This window comes from Acipenser ruthenus, chromosome 6 (assembly GCF_902713425.1).
Source record: "Acipenser ruthenus chromosome 6, fAciRut3.2 maternal haplotype, whole genome shotgun sequence".
NCBI classification, from domain to species: Eukaryota; Metazoa; Chordata; class Actinopteri; order Acipenseriformes; family Acipenseridae; genus Acipenser; species Acipenser ruthenus.
This window is the reverse complement of record NC_081194.1, coordinates 39,860,738-39,880,669: the sequence shown is the minus strand read 5'-3', so window position 1 is coordinate 39,880,669 and position 19,932 is coordinate 39,860,738. Positions and strand designations below refer to the sequence as shown.

Below are 19,932 nucleotides of genomic sequence, written 5' to 3'. Positions count from 1 at the left end.
TAAAGCAGCTATTGTTTGAGGTGATGGGCATAATCAAGATTTATCAGACCATTTCAATGGTGTGTTTGGTAACCCATGAGCCTAATTACTGATTCACGAGCGAAGCGAGCTGTGCAGCTAAGGTTTTTTTTTTGTTTGTTTTTTTTAAACTATATGCATTAACTAACACCTCCTTGGTTATTTTATAAATTCACCTCTGAGTTGGAAAATGTATAGATTTACCGCATTTCCTTGGTTATTTTATACATTGACCGGTGAGCTGGTATACATACAGCTCTGGGAAAAATTAAGAGACCACTGCAAAATTATCAGTTTCTCTGGTTTTACTATTTATAGGTATGTGTTTGGGTAAAATGAACATTTTTGTTTTATTCCATAAACTACTGACAACATTTCTCCCAAATTCCAAATAAAAATATTGTCATTTAGAGCATTTATTTGCAGAAAATGACAACTGGTCAAAATAACAAAAAAGATGCAGTGTTGTCAGACCTCGAATAATGCAAAGAAAATAAGTTCATATTCATTTTTAAACAACACAATACTAATGTTTTAACTTAGGAAGAGTTCAGAAATCAATATTTGGTGGAATAACCCTGATTTTCAAGCACAGCTTTCATGCGTCTTGGCATGCTCTCCACCAGTCTTTCACATTGATGTTGGGTGACTTTATGCCACTCCTGGCGCAAAAATTCAAGCAGCTCGGCTTTGTTTGAGGGCTTGTGACCATCCGTCTTCCTCTTGATCACATTCCAGAGGTTTTCAATGGGGTTCAGGTCTGGAGATTGGGCTGGCCATGACAGGGTCTTGATCTGGTGGTCCTCCATCCACACCTTGATTGACCTGGCTGTGTGCCATGGAGCATTGTCCTGCTGGAAAAACCAATCCTCAGAGTTGGGGAACATTGTCAGAGCAGAAGGAAGCAAGTTTTCTTCCAGGACAACCTTGTCCAACTGCTCACTCCCAGCAGATGGACAACAGAAGGTTCTCTTGTTATTATTATTATTATTTATTTCTTAGCAGACGCCCTTACCCAGGGCGACTTTCAATTGTTACAAGATATCACATTATTTTTACATACAATTACATTATTTTTTACATACAATTACCCATTTATACAGTTGGGTTTTTACTGAAGCAATCTAGGTAAAGTACCTTGCTCAAGGGTACAGCAGAAGCGTCCCCCACCTGGGATTGAACCCACGACCCTCCAGTCAAGAGTCCAGAGCCCTAACCACTACTCCACACTGCTGCCCATAGCAGAAGCTTGTGGGCCACACGGTGGAGACTGGGTGACTTCAAACCACTCTGGTGGTTGATGTAGGACACCACCGACATGTTGTCCAACCACACACACAGGAGGCTGTGTGGTCCAGTGGTTAAAGAAAGGGGCTTGTAACCAGGTCCCCGGTTCAAATCCCACCTCAGCCACTGACTCGCTGTGTGACCCTGAGCAAGTCACTTAACCTCCTTGTGCTCCGTCTTTCGGGTGAGACGTAATTGTAAGTGACTCTGCAGCTGATGCATAGTTCACACACCCTAGTCTCTGTAAGTTGCCTTGGATAAAGGCGTCTGCTAAATAAAGCACTTGTCTCCCCGAACCTGCTCCAAAAAATTCTGCAAGGACAGACACACTGCCTGTAGTTCTAGAATACTGATGTGGCGACCCTCCCACAGGGGCTGCCACACATTCCATTCGGGGACGTTGGGGTGTCTACTATGCAAATGACCCTGCTACCTCCTGAGCGGCGGCTTGCGGGTCCGTGAAAGTTGTTATTGGCACGCCCCAGAAAGGAGGGGGGCCATGTTGGAACTGGAGAGAGTACCCAGTTTGCACAGTATTGAGCACCCAGGGATCTGTGATGCACTGTTCCCAGTAGTCCAAGTGGCTTCTGGAGAAGGAGCCCTGGGCTTGTGGCAGCAATATCCTAGGGCTGCTGCTTCGCCTGAGTCTCAGCCTGCGCCTGTTGTCTAGGCACAGGGCGCTTGAAAGCACGCTTGTCTCCACGGAACGCGGTTGCGGGCTGCCTCCTGGTGGTACCACCTGAGGTGGGAGCACCCTGTTGTACCGGTTTCCTCTGAATCTGGGGCTTAGGATGCATTGAGCTACAGGCTTCCATGGTGGAGGGGGTCTCTTAGGGAGAAGGCACACCAATTCCTTGATGGACTCCCTTGCGCGCTGAGATTGCTGAAGCATCTCATCTACCGCCGGGCCAAATGTGTGGCCTGGAGTGACTGGAGTGTCCACCAGTGCCGTCATGTCTCTGTCAAGCATGCATGCTTGGAAGAGCCAGAGCTGCCTGCGAGCAGCCACCAATGCTGCCAGATTTCTGCCTATCGCTTGTCCACTAAGCTTGCACCGCCATACAGGTTTCTAGAAATCAGGCACAGCTCGTCCAGTTGCTGAGATGAGGGCCTATGGTTCTCAGAGAGGGACCCAATAAGTTGTGCCTGGTAAGCTACAAGGATGTTATTGTAGCTTCCCAGGCGTGCAGTAAATTGACTAGCTGCATAGGCTTTCTTTAAAATGACTTCCGTCACTCTGCACTGCTTATTTGGTCACACTGCGTCCTTGGCTAGCAAGGACAGGTTGGTAGGCTGAACAAGTGCAGCAATGGGGGCCTCTACTGGTGGAAAGTTGGTAAAACCCAGCTAAGACGTCGCGGCCGTAGCTGGGTGAGTGCAAGTGGACTGTAGCTCAAACAGAAAATCTGGATGAACCGGAGGTACAGCAAGAGTGATAGAGGGCTGCTCGTCATAAATGGAGCGCCTCTCGTCCCTTGTTTCAGGCCAAGGGACCTGTAAAGCCGCAGTAGCTCGTTGCATTAATGGCATAAGCTCTGATGACGGCAGGAGCCGTGTAATCAGAATGTCCGATTCACCATCATCCGAAGGGAGCTCCATGTCTTGATGGTCAGCCTCCTTGGAGGCGATAGACAGTATATCGCTCTCTAGCCCACAAGCCACTGCCTGGAAATGTGCAGGGGGAGTGGGTGCTGGAGGATCTGGTATTACTGGTGGGACTGAGCGCTCAGTTAGAATCGCCTGCTGGCTTGACACAACCTCCCAGATTTTATCTGTCTGTCCCATCTGCCGAATGCGTGTGGCAGCTTTTCTTCCTTCTCCGTTTTGGAGGAGGGGAAGATGAAGGGGATTTGGAAGAGGAAGACGACGAGGAACTTTCTAGTGCTGCTCCCCCCCACCCCTCCCCCCTTGGCACAGAGCCTCGGGAGGAGGGTCCAGCCTCACTCATTGGTGATGCTGAACGCCGTGCAGGGTGGAAGTTCACTCCCTTGAGTAACACGCTACCTGATTCTCCAGCATACGCTTGGAGAAGGGAGCACACAAATCACAAAAACTGACATCAGTCAAGGCCCTATGCGCATACTCGTGACCCAGACAGACAGTGTATTTATCGTGTCCGTCACTTGCAGGCAGTTTAGCCTTGCAAGAGACACATGTATGGAACCCAGACATGGTAACAGTACTGTGTTCAAAACAAACAGCATACAGACCACACCGTGGAGTACTGATACTTTATGTGCTCGGAACCGACACGGGGCCTCAGTACTGTCTTGGTGCTCTCGGTACCAACACACGGTACCGAAGCAGTAACCTCGGTGATAATCACAGTTATTGCTAGTGACACATTAGCAGGGATGTCCACCTGCAAGTCAGCCACTAGCTAAACTACTAGTCAGAACAAACACAAGACTAGCAGTAGCCTGCACTGAAACAGTAACCTCTGCCCCTTAGGATCGGGGGCAACAGGTCGCAGTTACTGTTTGTGGTGAGTAGCAGGGATGCCCACCTGCACAAAGCCACTGGCTAATTTCTGGTCAGCAGAACGTGAGACAAGAAATAGTCTGCTTGCAAACAAGCCTTTGTAATAGTGCTGCTGGATAGCTGCACTAAAAGAACAACGAGCTGCTAGAGTAGGCAAGCCCATAGTAGCTGCTCGGGTTTCAATACTTGCCTTCCTGTAAGAAAAATGAAACATAGTATATCATACAACCGATAGCCAACGCAAAGCGAAACACACAGTAAACAATACTGTAAAATTAATAGGTGAACAATTATTAACAATAATATTATAACAATAATATTTTAAACTATAAAATTCAGCTGAACAAGTCGGCAACTTGGTGCGCTAAGATCCCGGGAAGGACGGCAATAATTCTGCACTTCTTAAGCAAATGCTAAAAAAGAGAGCGAAAATATACAGGTGGTTATACTTATCAACCCTCTGGTGTTAATTAGGTTAGACTGAAAAGGAAAATGGCGATACTGTCAGGGTGAGTACTGAGTTTATGCTCACGGGGGCGGGGCAGCACTACGTCACCCTCCTGTGATGAGTGTCTTTGGTATAAGTTTTCAGATTCGGGTGTCTTAATGGGGAACACCCATTTTGTAATGATTAATATTCCCTACTTGAAAGGGAACCCACAATCACCTGGTGGAGTATAAACTAAACATGGTCATGTACATTGCCAATGGATATATTTCATAATCTATATTTTATCCTTGGCCATGTGATTCTTTGAAAATGTAACTTGATAATGTGCCTAGATGGCAACTAAAGAGTGTGGTTTGGACAGGGGCTATAATTGAGAATTGTAATAATATGTACAATGACAGACAATAGCGGCACCGCTTAAGTAAGTAATTTTTTTTTCAATTTTCAGACTGTAAAGAAAGAAGGATCTATACTATCTGTTTCAAGCACACAGGAAAAACATTATATATGTTGTAGAAGGTGGCTCTGGAAGTTTTGCTAAAGCTGTAGCAGACACAAAATAAATCCATTGGACGGAAAAATATTTTGTCTTGCATTCATGGGACGCACAGAATGGGAAAGTGTATTCGTGGTAATCTACTACACTGCACCAAAATTATCATAAAATACTTGCTTGTTTAAAAAAAAAAAAATGTTCTGGAATATAACAGCCTTGATTAAGGTACACTCCAGTCCTGTAGGTGGCAGCAATAAGCCTCATATTTGGCTTACACAGCAATATTAAGAAGGATATTTAATTTTAGACATTTCTGGAGCCAGACCAGTGTCTTTGACAATATGGCGAAACAGTTGTCAATCGGAAGTTTTTTTTTTGCTAAGCAGTCAGCATCTTCTGACTGTACAAGTACAGTAGTCTCTGTGGAACACCTCCTAAGAGAACACTTCACCTAAGGAAACACACTTTGGGTGAAATTGATTTTTCCCATTGTAAATGCTCCGACTAAAGGAACAGGAACTTCGCTTAAAAGAACACATTCTTGACATCTATAGAGATTCGTTCACAATGGATACAATACTGTTTTGTAGCCTGATAACACAATCATCAAACTGAAATTAAAATGGTTTATTCAGTCTTTTCAAAAGCGACTTGTCATCATGAGAGTGTCTTGAGGGACACCGATTGGTTTATTAAATCTTTCCAGAACCGCCATCATATCATTGAATTGTTTTGTATTTCTATGAGTGGCATGTAACCAAAACAGCGAAATGCGCCGCTGTTTCTCTTGCTACAAAAAGTTGGAAATCTCTTGAAAAAAACCTGAATCAGTCACAAGTAACAATTTGATGTTTCCCGTTCTGGTGAGTTGCTTCACCATTCTATTAAATAATGTGCATGTCATATATATTGTTGCTGCATTTTTTAACTTGTGTAGAGGTTCTGTGTTAATTTAGTTTGACAGTTAGTTTATTAACGTTAGTTTGTTTGTTACTTTATTATTATAGTTTATTAACATACACATTTATTCAGTTCATTTCATATGTTAATGCACGTGCAACATGACAAGTTATACATATTTATTTACTGATTCATATTGTGTCTGGTGCTCAACTCCTGACCAAAACAGTTGCAAGCAGTAGTAAGGCAGAAAAATGCAAACGAAAAATATGTTCATAATTCTGAATGGGAGATGAAGTAAAATATTAAAACACACGTAGATGAAGGCAAACACTGCTTAAATTCCTGTCGTTGTCATGGGAACGGTCTAAATTGCTACATATATTTTAGAATGTTTTGGATTCCTTCACAATCTAGGCAGTTAAATAACCCTTTGATAGTATTCTCAAACTTATGACCGACACTGCACTGTATGCAGGGTGACGGTGTCACAGGAAATTGGTAGACCGTGAAAAAAGTAGTTATCACCTATAATGCGAATGTGTGAATGTGACAGAGAAAGAATGAATCTTGGTTATAAATCTCCCTCCCGACCTGTGAGAGCACGGCATAAAGGGAACAGAGTGCCACGGACTGGATGGTCGGACAATTCATTCCAAGGGTTAGGTGAAAGTCGGCCATCTGTTTATGGTTAAGAGAGTAATGCTGAAGGACGAAAGTTAAATAACTGTGAGTGTTTAGTGTTTGTTTGTTTTGTCGAGTCTAATTGTACTGTTTGTTATTTATTATATGGCTAACACGATCCGGAGCTGTCGCTTAAGGCCAGCACAAACCCGGACAACACTTCAGCATTGTTCACGGATAAATTGTAATTACACCACTTGCACGTTAGCACTCACCGTGGACTTATGATTGTGTGTGTGTCTTGTATGCATTTAATACTGTGTATATTATTTCGGGTCTGTAACCCGTAGTTTAAACAGTGCAATACACATTGCTGTGTATTGCCTGGGATTATTGTTTATGGTCACAAACGACCTGGATTACAAACCCCCAAATACAACATTGTTTGGAAGTTGCAATCACTTGTTTGTCATTACTTGTGCACCACATCACACCTGCTACACCTGCGCACTACAGCCACTTTGCCGCAGTGAATTTCTTCATTTAAAGGGAGGGTTAGTTGGAAATTCAATGAAGATTAAAAAAACCAAAACGCCATTAGTTATTTTTCAAACAAAAACAAAGCTTTGTCATCTGATCTATCTCAGTGTATAGTAAATTCATGTTTAATTCATTTTTATCTTCAGGAAACCGATCGCACTGTTCAAATATGTTTTTTTTTTCATTCTTTCACAAAGGCTGTATTTGAATATTCACTAAAATGTGTTTTCAGCTAAAAATAAATGTATATATTATGTAAACAAGCTATCACTCACGATCGTTCGTTTGCCCCAGTAAGCAAGACCCAGGTCACGGAAATGGAGTTTAAATCGCTGATGCGCGATTTTTAATAAACAAACACCTAGCTCTATTCGAGCAATAACTAAAACACAGAGCAGGAACCTAAACTATAAAACAGGACAGCTAAGTCGTTTACCTGTAACACAAAACAACAGATTCAAACAAAATCACACAGGTTTACACAGCACGCACTTTTATATTGACTGCTTGGAAACAGAGCACACCTTCCGTCTCCTTTTACTCAGCAGCCCTGTGCATACTGACTGCACCTCTTAAATACCCTGCACCTGGTCCTAATTTACAATTACTACCAGGTGCAGGGGATAATTAACAATAAAACAATCAACAAATATAATTAAACAATAAAACAAAACAATTAAACTTAAAATGTGCAGGCGCACATGTTTTATGCAGGGAGGATTTTAACCCCCTCCCTGCTGTGTTACAATAATAAAAAACAACATTTTTGGTTATAATTTGTATTTGTGCCTGGTTGAAATCACTCCTGACAAAGGCTTACTTTTTGCTTCAAAAACGTCATGCTGTAAGCAGTGCTCCAGTCCCCCCAAAAAAGTGCCGGACAGCATTATATAATTTTAACAACGGTTAAAAATGAACTAAAGCCCGATTCGCACAGGACTAAAAAACATTAACAGGTGGTTTCGGAATTTGTACCGACATCGGTGAAATTTAGACCGTCCATTTCTTTTTATACCAGATAATTCTCAGGAGGTGCTAAAACATTTTTTACAGGACATCGGAACTTTCTGTAAAATTATAAACTCAGGCATCCTGTGTCTTTACTCCCATGCGAGTCAACCATGTCAGTGTTATGTTAGAATTGATACAGCTTTTCCAGGGTATTCGCCTCAAAGCAACACCAGACTTTACAATAAAGCATAATACAATATTAAAATTGATGTGATCTGTCCCGAGATTGTACAGTTCACTAAAATGCAACAATTGGGCATAACCAAATTGGGGATTGGCTCAAAATACAAATAATTGGTGACTATTGAAAAATGGATACTTTGAACGGTGCATTTGAAGATATGTGGGAAATACATATCACTCAAGGGACGAAATGGTTATTCTAGCCTTTGGAAAAGAAAGTACAACAAAATTAGTTATTTTCACCAGGTTCACGGTTTACAAATCATGCACAAAAGCACCTTCATCATATAAAACAAACATTCTTTTATAAGTCTCTCCCCCACCCCTGTCACATCTGCTCCTCCCTTATCCCAGACCCCTAACTTAACCCTTAAACTGCCTCATTGTACCTAGCTTGCTACACTGCCCTCCCCCCCATAAAATACACTCATCCCGAGTGTGTTGACATGCTACCCCGAAATGAGGTGGACTTTTGGTTTACTTCCCTCCCTTGCAGTCCACTCTAACTATGTACACCTGGAGCAGTGTTCAGCGTACACTCTGGGAATGGGACCCCAACCCAACCCCCGACATCAGGGGAGGGGGTGCTGCTGCTGTGCAGGTTGCAATGGATAGCTGGTGGCAGAAAGGACAGCACCTGGGTGGCCTCCGGGATCTCCGCTGGCAGACCTGAAACCTAGGTGTATATATATATATATATATATATATTTTATTTAACATTATGTAATCAAAGAAACTACAAAATTATGGTTACAGGACATTACAGCACTCCTATTACCACAAACCCACCACCGCATGTCAAGCACCGCGTGACCCAGTACAGCGCAACCCCACCACCGCGTGACCCAGTACAGCGCAACCCCACCACCGCGTGACCCAGTACAGCGCAACCCCACCACCGCGTGACCCAGTACAGCGCAACCCCACCACCGCGTGACCCAGTACAGCGCAACCCCACCACCGCGTGACCCAGTACAGCGCAACCCCACCACCGCGTGACCCAGTACAGCGCAACCCCACCACCGCGTGACCCAGTACAGCGCATCCCCACCACCGCGTGACCCAGTACAGCGCAACCCCACCACCGCGTGACCCAGTACAGCGCAACCCCACCACCGCGTGACCCAGTACAGCGCAACCCCACCACCGCGTGACCCAGTACAGCGCAACCCCACCACCGCGTGACCCAGTACAGCGCATCCCCACCACCGCGTGACCCAGTACAGCGCAACCCCACCACCGCGTGACCCAGTACAGCGCAACCCCACCACCGCGTGACCCAGTACAGCGCAACCCCACCACCGCGTGACCCAGTACAGCGCAACCCCACCACCGCGTGACCCAGTACAGCGCATCCCCACCACCGCGTGACCCAGTACAGCGCAACCCCATCACCGCGTGACCCAGTACAGCGCAACCCCATCACCGCGTGACCCAGTACAGCGCAACCCCACCACCGCGTGACCCAGTACAGCACAACCCCACCACCATGTGACCTAGTACAGCGCAACCCGATCACCTCGTCATCCAGTACAGTGCAACCCCATCACCTCGTCATCCAGTACAGTGCAACCCCATCACCGCGGGACCTCTTACCGTGGGATACCTTTACAGCGACAGACCACCACCGCGAGCCCCATTACAGTGCATCACTGCACACAACTTTGTAGTTATACTTGCTGCCTGCCCGAGATGCATTCAGGGTCTTAAGTTATTGTGAAGTAGCTGCATGGTTTGTTTCAAGTTATTGTTATTTTTTTTTATTTATTTTTTACACATTACCTTAACAAGTTGCTCTTCTTCAGTAAAGATGTATTTTTCAGGCAGAGTTTCACTAAAGGACACTTCAGAAGCAATTCATGTTCAAAGCACTTTTTTTTTTGGCATACAGTACCATAATAAATAAATAAAGTCAAAACAAAGTGAAACGACTTTCTGGTTCCCTCTCTAACAAAAATAGTTTCTGTGTCACACTAATATCTGCTCGTTGGAAAATAAAACTTTAAAAAAATACATAAATAATAATAATAATAATAATAATAATAATAATAATAATAATAATAATAATCCTGGCTTCAGGAAAGAACAAAACAAAACAACTCCTAATTACAACAGGGGATAGCAGACATACAAATGCAAGACCACCACTGTGTTACATCAACATAAAAATAAGTAAAACAGTAAAACACAAAACATGCACCCTGTTAGTAACTTTTTAATATAAAATATATGGTGATAAATTACCTCAGGAAACTTCGAGATCCTGAGATAACTTAACTCGTGATCACGAGATAGGAGACCTTTTTTTTCTCCCCTCTCTCAATGGCCTTAACAAGCCACCCTAATACAGAACATGCTGGAAAAAGTTTAAATAAAGCATTTCCCTAACAGCTTCACCACCATACGACGGTGCTGCTAAATAAATAAATACAGAAATAATAATAAAAACAGCAGGACAGGATCTACCTTTGATATTGATTTCCTTTCCATTCATGTTCTTTTTTAACAATAACCACCCTCCCCCCACAGACGATAAACATACGTTTGCACTAAACTTTAAATAGAATGCATAATTTAAACACATTTTCATATTATATTTTCATATTATTAATGTTATTTCCGGTGGCTATCTACATTTTAGTTGTACACATAGCCTCAGATATAATTCTGTATTTCAGATATGTGGAACTGTTACGATGCGGTGGAGCAGCACCTACCACCCACAAACAATTCGGTGGAAGGATGGCACTGCGCTTTCGGGGAACTTCTGGGATCCTGACACCCCTCCATTTGGACGCTCATTGAGGGAATAAAAAAGGAACAAGCCCTCAATGAACTGAAAATGGAGCAGCTTGTTGCTGGCAATCTGCCACCAGAGGGGAGGATGAGCTACCGTACAATTACCAGGAACATTGAGTTGATTGTCGCCGATTACCTCAATCACCATAACATTCAGTTCCAGGTGTAACTCCCTGTGACAGGATTGACCGAGGTTTGAGACTCAGAGACAGTTTGAAGTTCAAAAATAAAGTTTTTAATAAACAAAAATAATCAAATAAATAGGCACGAGGGCCAAACAAAAAGGTTTCAAAAACACAAAATACAAACACAAAACAAAAACTTACAAAATAAAGTTTCCAGGCTGGGCGTTGCCTTCACTGGAACAGAAAACACAGCACAAACAAAACACTCCTTCTCTTTCCAGAACTCTCCCTCTACAACTCTCTCCCCCAGCCAGGGCCTCTCCCCTGGCTTTTATTCCCTGTGGCTGGAGCCCAATTAATCAATAATTGCTGCTTATTCAATTAGGGCTCCAGCCACATTCTCACATGTTTTTCTGGCAGGGAGGAATTTTAACCCCCTCCCTGCCAGTCCCAACCATGATCATAAAGACAGGGCAGTCCCCCGTCACACTCCCCCTACTACCAGTTTCCCATATCTCAAATTATCAGACAAATTGAGCCTCCCCTGAAGTAGCCCTTCTGAAGGGCAGGTGCAATTTCTCTATTACATCTGATAATATGTGCCTCCCCTCTAAATGGGCTACCTCAATTTAAAAATATATAGTAGCCTATTTGGATGGAAGCTATTTTTTGCGCACCTCTGTAATCTGTAATGGCGACTTCATTATTTTTGACCGCACTCTTTGTTAGTTCTATCACAACTTGTTACAAAAATGTGTTCTCTCAATGATCTCAACATTATCTGTTGAGTAAACTGTTGTTAATTTACATTGTTCTATCGTTAGCCTATTTGCCTTACCTTAAAAACAGGTAGTAGACGTTTATAAAACCTGTACTTAAAAAATAAAATAATAATAATAAAGAAATAACGTGCATAACCAATCACCATGTTTATTGTTGTTTGTTTTGACTTCATTTATTATTTTGGTACCATATGCCAAATAATAATAATTTTTTTAAAAAAGTGATTTGGACATGAATTGGGATTAAAAAAAATTAAATTAAAAAAAAATTAAAAAAAGGAAAAGAAAAGAAATTCTGCAAAACCAACTGTGAAAACTTCTAGGGTAGGCTAAAGTTAGCAGTTAAATACAGTAGAAATCTTCAGAGATGTTTTTTTTTTTTTTAAACATTGTTTTTGTTATTCGTTTGTTCAATGCCTAATCTTAATTTACCATAGCATATCGTAGAGTAGCACAAAAAAGAGGAACCATGTTTATTTGAAAAGAAGCCAGGATTATTATTATTATTATTATTATTATTATTATTATTATTATTATTATTATTATAATAGATACACAAAATGATATAGCGAGTGTCTACTGGAAGCCTTAATAGTAGTACAGTATTTCATGTTAGATTTAACAGATACATGTTAGTACACAGAAAACTAAAAAGCGGTAATTCAATATGTTAACGTAACATTATTCAGCAGGTTTCATTCGTTAATTTTATAGGGTGACGATACACTTTTGGCCATAGCTATAGTATAGATGCCAGTTATTTTGTCTGCAACTGTACCGAAACTATTTTTAATATTAAAAAAAAAACTGTACTGATACTGCACTAATGTAAATAAAGAAACAATAATATTGTATTCCTTACTGATCGCCTTGCTATAGCAATATAAAGTATCCAACTCTCTCCAAACACAGAATATTGTATTTATTATATAGATTTACCTTCCAAAAATGTGGCTGACAGATAGGTTTGGTTGAGGTGGACTAAGACAGCGCTGAGAAAACCAACGTACAAGAAGCTTGATAACATGTGAACTTGAACTGTGCAGCAAAATATCCCAGAACAGTCCCTATGCCAGTTACAATATAATCACTCACAATAAAAACGCTCCAAATAAATGTCAGTAAAAGGTCTACGTACTTCACCTTCACTGCAGTGTTTGTATCAGCTTTGCTTATCACTTCTACCATCGCTAGGCTTTTACAAATTAAGTCCTTTTATGTTCTACCTGTAATAAGATAAAATAAAATAGATTAAAAGTTATGCACAAATCCAAAGATCAAAAGAAACCTGAGGAACCTAAAGAAAATACAAAGAAAGGTTGTCTGTGAAGCCTGACTAGACTGTGTCAAATGAAAAGCAAAACAAAAAGGTGACAGGAAAGCAGGTATAACAATTATAAGCAGAGGATATTGTAGTACTGAAGGCATTACACTAATGAGGAAGACCAACTTACAAGCGAGTCCTGAAGGGATGGAGAGGGTTATTTTGCAGCCATCTTCATGAGTGAAATAAACACACCATGACCTTTAATTCAATATTCAGTATATAACACGTACAATGTACAGAAAAGAAAGTATGTTTAAACCTACAGGTAAATCTGCTCAGCTATACAGTGAAATTTGGAACATTTCCATTCAGTTAGTCTGAATTTGAATAACTGCAAGATAGATTGCAAAACGGGATCTGGTATAAAAAATAAATAAATAATAAAACAAAAAATAAACAAAAAACAATATATAATACTGTATATTCACCCTGTAAAGGTTTTTCAATACTCAATAACATTAATTCACCAGTTTGAGGGTACTGAATAATATCAACCCAAGTTATATATCACAGTGTTCCATGGTAGGTGGGCCTAGCAGGCAGTCTGTTCCAGTTAACTGTGCCTTGCACTCTACCACTGTTCCATATGAGCATCCAGTCAGTGGTGCTGAAACTCTGCAAGTATTACTCATGTCTACTGCCTGGCGCTACAGGCTTTAGCTGCCCACGGCTACACGCAGAATTCAAGAGCATTTCAGTGCTTTTTTCCAAATCTGGCCAACCTCGGAAATTCTTGCTGTGCATCAAAGGTCACTGGGGGATTGTGGAATCGTATTGTTTTTTATAAGAAATCGGTGATAACAAATACATTTAACTATAGGCTCTGGTTAAGAAGGGGAGCAGAACCAAACAAAAACAGCCACACTTTAGTCTTGTGTGCTGAAGCAAGGTGAACATTTAACTAAGTTCTCTGCTTTCGGTGAATATAATGTCATATGTGTGCTTTACCTATATGAAAGAAAATCACAATGTTAGCGGTTTCCCTGTCGGTTTTTTTCTCTACACACACCTCCTGGCTGCATGATTCCTTTGTAGCTAGTTTGGCAACATCACGTATGAGATACAAAACCTAACCAGATAGCCACTCTCCACCGCATGGGCAAGCAGTGGAAACACCTTTTGTTGCCATGGCAGCTGTAGCCAGGAGCGCGAGGGGGTGGAAACAGGGCATAAGTGTTTTTAGTCTTTTTCCAGGGCAATGCATACGAGATCCTGACTATCTCCGACAACGGGAGCAGAGATGGCATACTTTATTGACTGTTCTATAAAAGTCCCAACTGTATGACATTCTTATTTTGTAACACCCGTGCTCGGCCAGTTTAATTCTGCTCCTCATGCCTGCTTGCTTAATAAATGCCCTTGAGAGTGGTTTATATTTCACCTGCTATTGTGGTATTGTATTATAAATATATTTCTTTCTTAATCACATGCCTTTAATGTTACAAGCAGTTATGGTCAGAGCCTACCTCCAGGGGTGGGGGGCAGTTGGTACCAACTATAATTCTACTCCCTTTATGTGCAACAGAAAGGTACCAGTGATTATATTGCCATTGCTAAAAATAGTTCATTTAATGGATTTTAAAAACCTTGGTTAGCACTCCTTTTAAATAAAAAATCTTGTCATAGTTAAAAAGCATGTCAATGTGGCATAAACACCCATTATTGCTGTGTGGACTAAAAGATTTGGGTTATCAGATTTGGGTTATAAAGATAATTAGTTGAAGCCAATAAAAGTATAATTTCACTGCACATGAGCACAAATACAAGGTCAACATTGTAAGAACTAATTTACAATGTTTGTGGGACACTGCAGCTTTAAATAACTCACAGGGTTTGTGACTAGGTCTTACGGTAACAGGAAGAAAAGCTAGATGTGTTTGGCCTAAGCGGTCACTGGTGAGGGCAGGTATTGTATAAATCAATAGACACTTTAGCTCAGTGTGTGATCTTTTTAAATCTAATTAACAAAAGCCTATTTGGGTATAATGGGCTTGTGCCATTTTTAATTGGATGATGTATATATAATTTTTCTGCCAGGTACATATTGTACTAATGCTTTTTGTAGACCTAGTGTTATATAACACCCTACAAAGTTTAACAAAAGCATTATGTTAACTTTGCTATGCCCCGTGTTGTATGTATCGCAGTTATATTTTTATATTCCTTAAATTTTTTTTTTTTTTAAATCAGATGAGCAATACATTTCTCAACATTTATTCAGGTTCAACAGAAGAAAGAAAATGTCTTCTAAAGATCACAGTGTTATCCTGCAATAGTGCTGGTTCTATGTACCCACTATGTGCCACTCATTACAATCACGGGACCAGCAGTGTTGTAGAAGGGAGCATGAACTGGATACACTGTCATGTTTGGAAGAAAAAACCTTCTTCTGGCGAATGTTCTACAGTAAAAGATGAAAAAAAAAAAATCTAGTTTATTTACCGGGAATATGTTGAAAGAAAAATTGCTGCGATATGGACACGGATACAGCAGAGGTAAAGTAATGTATTACTTGTTAACACTGGGGGTGTTCTGTAAAACATTTGTAAAAAAATTGTAAAAAAACCAACACTAGTGTTTAACATTTAAAAATGGGTGTATGCTATTGTATTTAAATAACGTCATGTTGTGGAGTTATTAGCAAGGGTGTTTGAAATAAAGCAGATGCTTTTTAATATTTCACACAGCTGGTAAAACATGGTGACATGGTCAAATACTGTTGTACCTGGTCTTGGACATGCTGCTGGATTTGTGGTAACTTCAGTAGAAAATGAACTTTCTCTGCAGTAAGGTCTCTCATTTCGTCCAAAGATCGATCATACCTGTGACATGTTAGGAATAACCACATGTGAAAAGAAATTCATATTAAAAAGATAATGAGGAGGAAGAAGAAACAATTAAAGCTAAGTGTTACAAGCTTCTAGGGTAGAAATCTAATGCAGAACAGTCAAAACTCATACATACAAATACTTAATACTCTATTTACACATAAACAATGTAGTAATCAACTGTTGTTGAAAACAAGTCATTAAAATATTATTTTCAGTCCCAGATTAATACATAGGATTAGTACATAGGATACTACTAGTACATTTTGGTTTCTCCACAGCACCCACTGTACACATAAACCTAGTCCTAACCTTGATAGCAATTTTACCCCAATCCCCTCCTGAAATTTAAAAAATATCTTTTTCACATGGATACATCTTATTGTACAATTTTAATCCTGGATTAATAACACCACTGTGTGTCTACTACACAATCTAGTTAAAGACTTGGGCTCATATCTGATATGAATATTTAAAATATGAAAACTTGAACGTTTTATACTGTTAATGTACTGCAGATATATTGAAAATGTAAATATAGGGGCATCACTCTTTTGGCTAATTTGAAACCCGGCTTCTAAATACTTAATCATATAATTCCGTTAAAGCAAATGTATTAACTCTAAATCTATAATTAATAATTTAATTTTATGAAACACGTCATGCAGGCCTATTACCACATTTCAACCTCCAAATAATTGGGGGGAAAAAAAAATACAGTCTTGCTTCGCGATGCACTACTTACCCAAGTAAAAGTTTACGAAACAAGCACTTTCTATTTGAAGCGTGAGATAAAGAAACGCTAAATAAATAAATAAATATAATATTCCCACCTACTCTCCTGAAAAAGATCACACTGAGTAATCTGTTTTCAAAGGTTTTTTACAGCTCCAAGAATCTCCTACAAGGTATCTGGAAAGATACCTGGCATTTAGATCCGATTTTACCGCCACACTACTACCAGAAATAAGTAAGCAGTACCCTTGTTTTGCACGTTTCAAGGCTCAGGGGTTTAGACAAACAGAAACAACAGGATTTCCGCGTCCCGGTGATGTCACTTACACGCAGCAAATTCGAGGAAGGGTCGATCATGTCAGTGTATATCACACAGAAAAACTAAACGCTACAAAAAGTTGTAATTATGTCCATCGGGTATAATTATGTTAATTTTTAAGAAAGTAAAATATGGAATTGAGAACGTTAAATTTGTCTATTTCACTGCCACGCCTCCAACTCATACTTAGGCAGACTGAAACTGTCAAACTGCAGCTGTACTGTCTGATGCAAAATTGTGTTGCAATGGCAGTTTGCAGTTGTTTCACTCAAAAATAACGTATGCCAGACTTAGCTTTAACTAGACTTTGTGCAGTGACCAAATGGGCATAATAAACACCTGAAAAAAAACACACATATACAGCACCACACTGATACTATAATGTAATGAATGGGTTAGCAGCGAATGAAGGTTGTGATACCATTTTTGAGGCACAGCTGCATTGCCATATAAAGATAACTGGGCCAGGGTCAACAAATAAAGCAGGTGTATGATATGTTTTAAAAAATACAATTCCCTAGTTTATTCAAACGTCCCTGCGACATTGCAGAAAGTAAATGTAAGAAGTGGTATTCTTACTAATGCAGTTTCCCAGTGTTCACATCGGGTTCACCTCCCCAGGTGCATTAAATTAAGCAATATACTATTTGTGTTAATTAAGAGCCCTATAAGAGGCAGCTGAGTGTGTGAAAGGATGGGAGTGGATGGATGCAGTTGCGACAACCAGAGGCAGGGGCAGGGGCAGGGGCAGGGGCAGGGGCAGGAGGAGGATTAGGATTAGGATTGGAGACCGGGACGTGTTGGGATGAAACTAAACCGAACCAGCATAGTTGCGAAGGGCAAGGTGGGAGCGAAGATGGCCAGCAGACTGAAGTGAGCAGGTCTAGGACTGAAATGACACTGTTCTAGAGTTGAAAAAAAAAAGGAATCTTAATGTTAAAATTGCAGTGCTGGAACAAACATGGTATTTTCATGTTTGGATATTCAGTCAGAATTTGAATATTCATTCATTTGCAAAATGTAATCAAAATTATTATACCATTGGAGAGATATCTTAAAAAGACACACACTGATCCAGGAAGAGGGGAGCCAATATCGATTCCCTCTGATATTCCACCTATTATTCAACCAATTTTATCTTTATATAGCACCTTTCCTGTAAAACATCTCAGAGTGCTGTACATAGTTCCTCTACGCTCCCCTGCCTCCAGAGCCCACTCCTTCTCCACCCTCGTCCCACAGTGGTGGAATGACTTTCCTACAGATGTCAGGACTGCCCAGTCCCTGACCACCTTCCGGTACCTCCTAAAGACTCACCTCTTCAGACAGCACCTGTAGAACTCCTCTTTTTTTTCCCTTCTGGACACTTATCACTCTTCCTTTAATGCGCTTTACTTGCTCTTATCTGCCCCCTATTTTATTGCATTTAATCCTGTACTTTACAGAGTACTGTAATCTGCCCTAGTGTTATTCAATCTGTAGTATTTTGCATTTAATCGTATCCTGATGTAACTATCACGGACACTGTTATCTGCTCTGATATTGATTCGTATTTTGTCATACTTGTACTTGCTAGAACCAAAGTCATTGTACTTATCTTGCTCTTAATTGTATTATTACTTGTACTGTGATTCTTGAAATGTATTTTTGTTTATGACTAAGTTGCCCTGGATAAGGGCGTCTGCTAAGAAATAAATATATTAAAATTATATTTAAAATAAAACAATGCCTTAGCAGCATAGCAGTCTTTGGTAAAGGGTAACTGCAGCTGCCAGTCTCAGCTCTAACGGAGGAATTCAGGTGCGTCAAGGTTCAGCTGGAAATGACACACATGGAGTCGCTGGACAAGTGTGTGAGGGAGGAGATAGTACCAGTAGTCTGAACTGGGAGAAAGCAGTTAGCAAAGGTGGAAGATGCAATTGCTGCCTTTCAAATCAGTGATATCACAGGGCAAATTCAACAGGGAAGATGAAACTGGTCTCAGTTTGGCTCTCCGAGATGGCACAAAGCAGCTCCAGCTGAAAGGAAGTTGGTAGTTACTGAAATGAAAAAGGCGGATGAGGTGTGTTAAGGCAGTGTCCCAGGCAAACCGGGTGAAGGTGAAACAGCGCAAGGTTAGCTAGCAATACCTGTCGGCAATGGAACAGAGGAGGATCAGCTTCCTAATCAGGTCCACATATGATGATCTTCCATCACTGCAGAACCTGAATGTATGGGTAGGACAGAACCCTGCATGTTCATCACTGGCAACCCTGAATCACATTCTTACGGATATAAGGTTGCTTCACTTGGCCTCATGACCAGGTGCTGCGATGCTTGGCATTAGCACTGGAAGAATGATGTAATAAGATCAACAGCTAGCCACCAATATCAGCAAAAGCTGGCAGACAGAGAACAACATTCCTTTGTCCAGGAGAGTCACCAACAGGAAAGGTTATTAGATTTGCCTGGGACAATTAGCAGCTGCTAGAGATTACAGAATGTAGGCAGATGTTGGCCAGGACCTTATTTTCCCAACACTACAAATACCCCTTGACCTGACATTGAAAAGTTGAAAAGCAGGAGGCATTTCTGAATGACATACCTGGATCTGTATCCCTATTCTGAAGTAGCATCTGTGATTTAAGGTAGAGTTCACTATGTGTGTGCATGCTAATCTAGTATGTTTACTTCTTGCTTTCCTTGCCTTCGAAAACATAACAAATGTTCATTTGAATATTCGATCCAGCATTATAGAATTGTAATTTCAGATTTATTTAGTAATGCAGTTAATTTAGCCTATATTCATTAAATTAAATTATCAAAAGTGGACACAATTTAACAAGGTATTTACTTAATAGTGACTATAATTCAATATGTGAAATTATCATTTTCACAGATCTGCCAGAATTTGTAAGGGCAAACCAGCCAAAAACATTTATATATATATATAAAATTTGGTTTGGTCCATTTGATCATGCAGTATATCTGTCTAACACAATCATATAATGTCAAGGAAATTATATTAATAAAGCAAAATACAATAG

General features: G+C 40.6%; 1 protein-coding gene across 9 annotated transcripts in view; it reads right to left on the bottom strand.

Moving 5' to 3' along the window:
* acoxl (acyl-CoA oxidase-like) overlaps window positions 1-17,091 on the bottom strand; it is a 128,785-nt gene extending 111,694 nt beyond the window's left edge. Inside the window, exons 1-3 of one of the 9 annotated variants that reach the window (XR_009328890.1) lie at window positions 16,598-17,076; window positions 15,750-15,846; window positions 12,836-12,923 (exon numbers count right to left, since the gene is read on the bottom strand). Coding sequence is in view for 2 of the 9 variants with exons in the window: in XM_034017123.2 (XP_033873014.2) it covers window positions 15,750-15,824 (75 nt within the window). In the remaining 7 variants the exon portion in view is untranslated. Of the gene's footprint in view, window positions 1-12,835; window positions 12,924-15,749; window positions 15,847-16,597 lie in introns of all 9 variants that reach the window. The other 8 variants (XM_059025377.1, XM_059025373.1, XM_059025375.1 and 5 more) reach the window with 8 other exon arrangements.
* Between the last annotated feature and the right edge of the window lie 2,841 nt (window positions 17,092-19,932).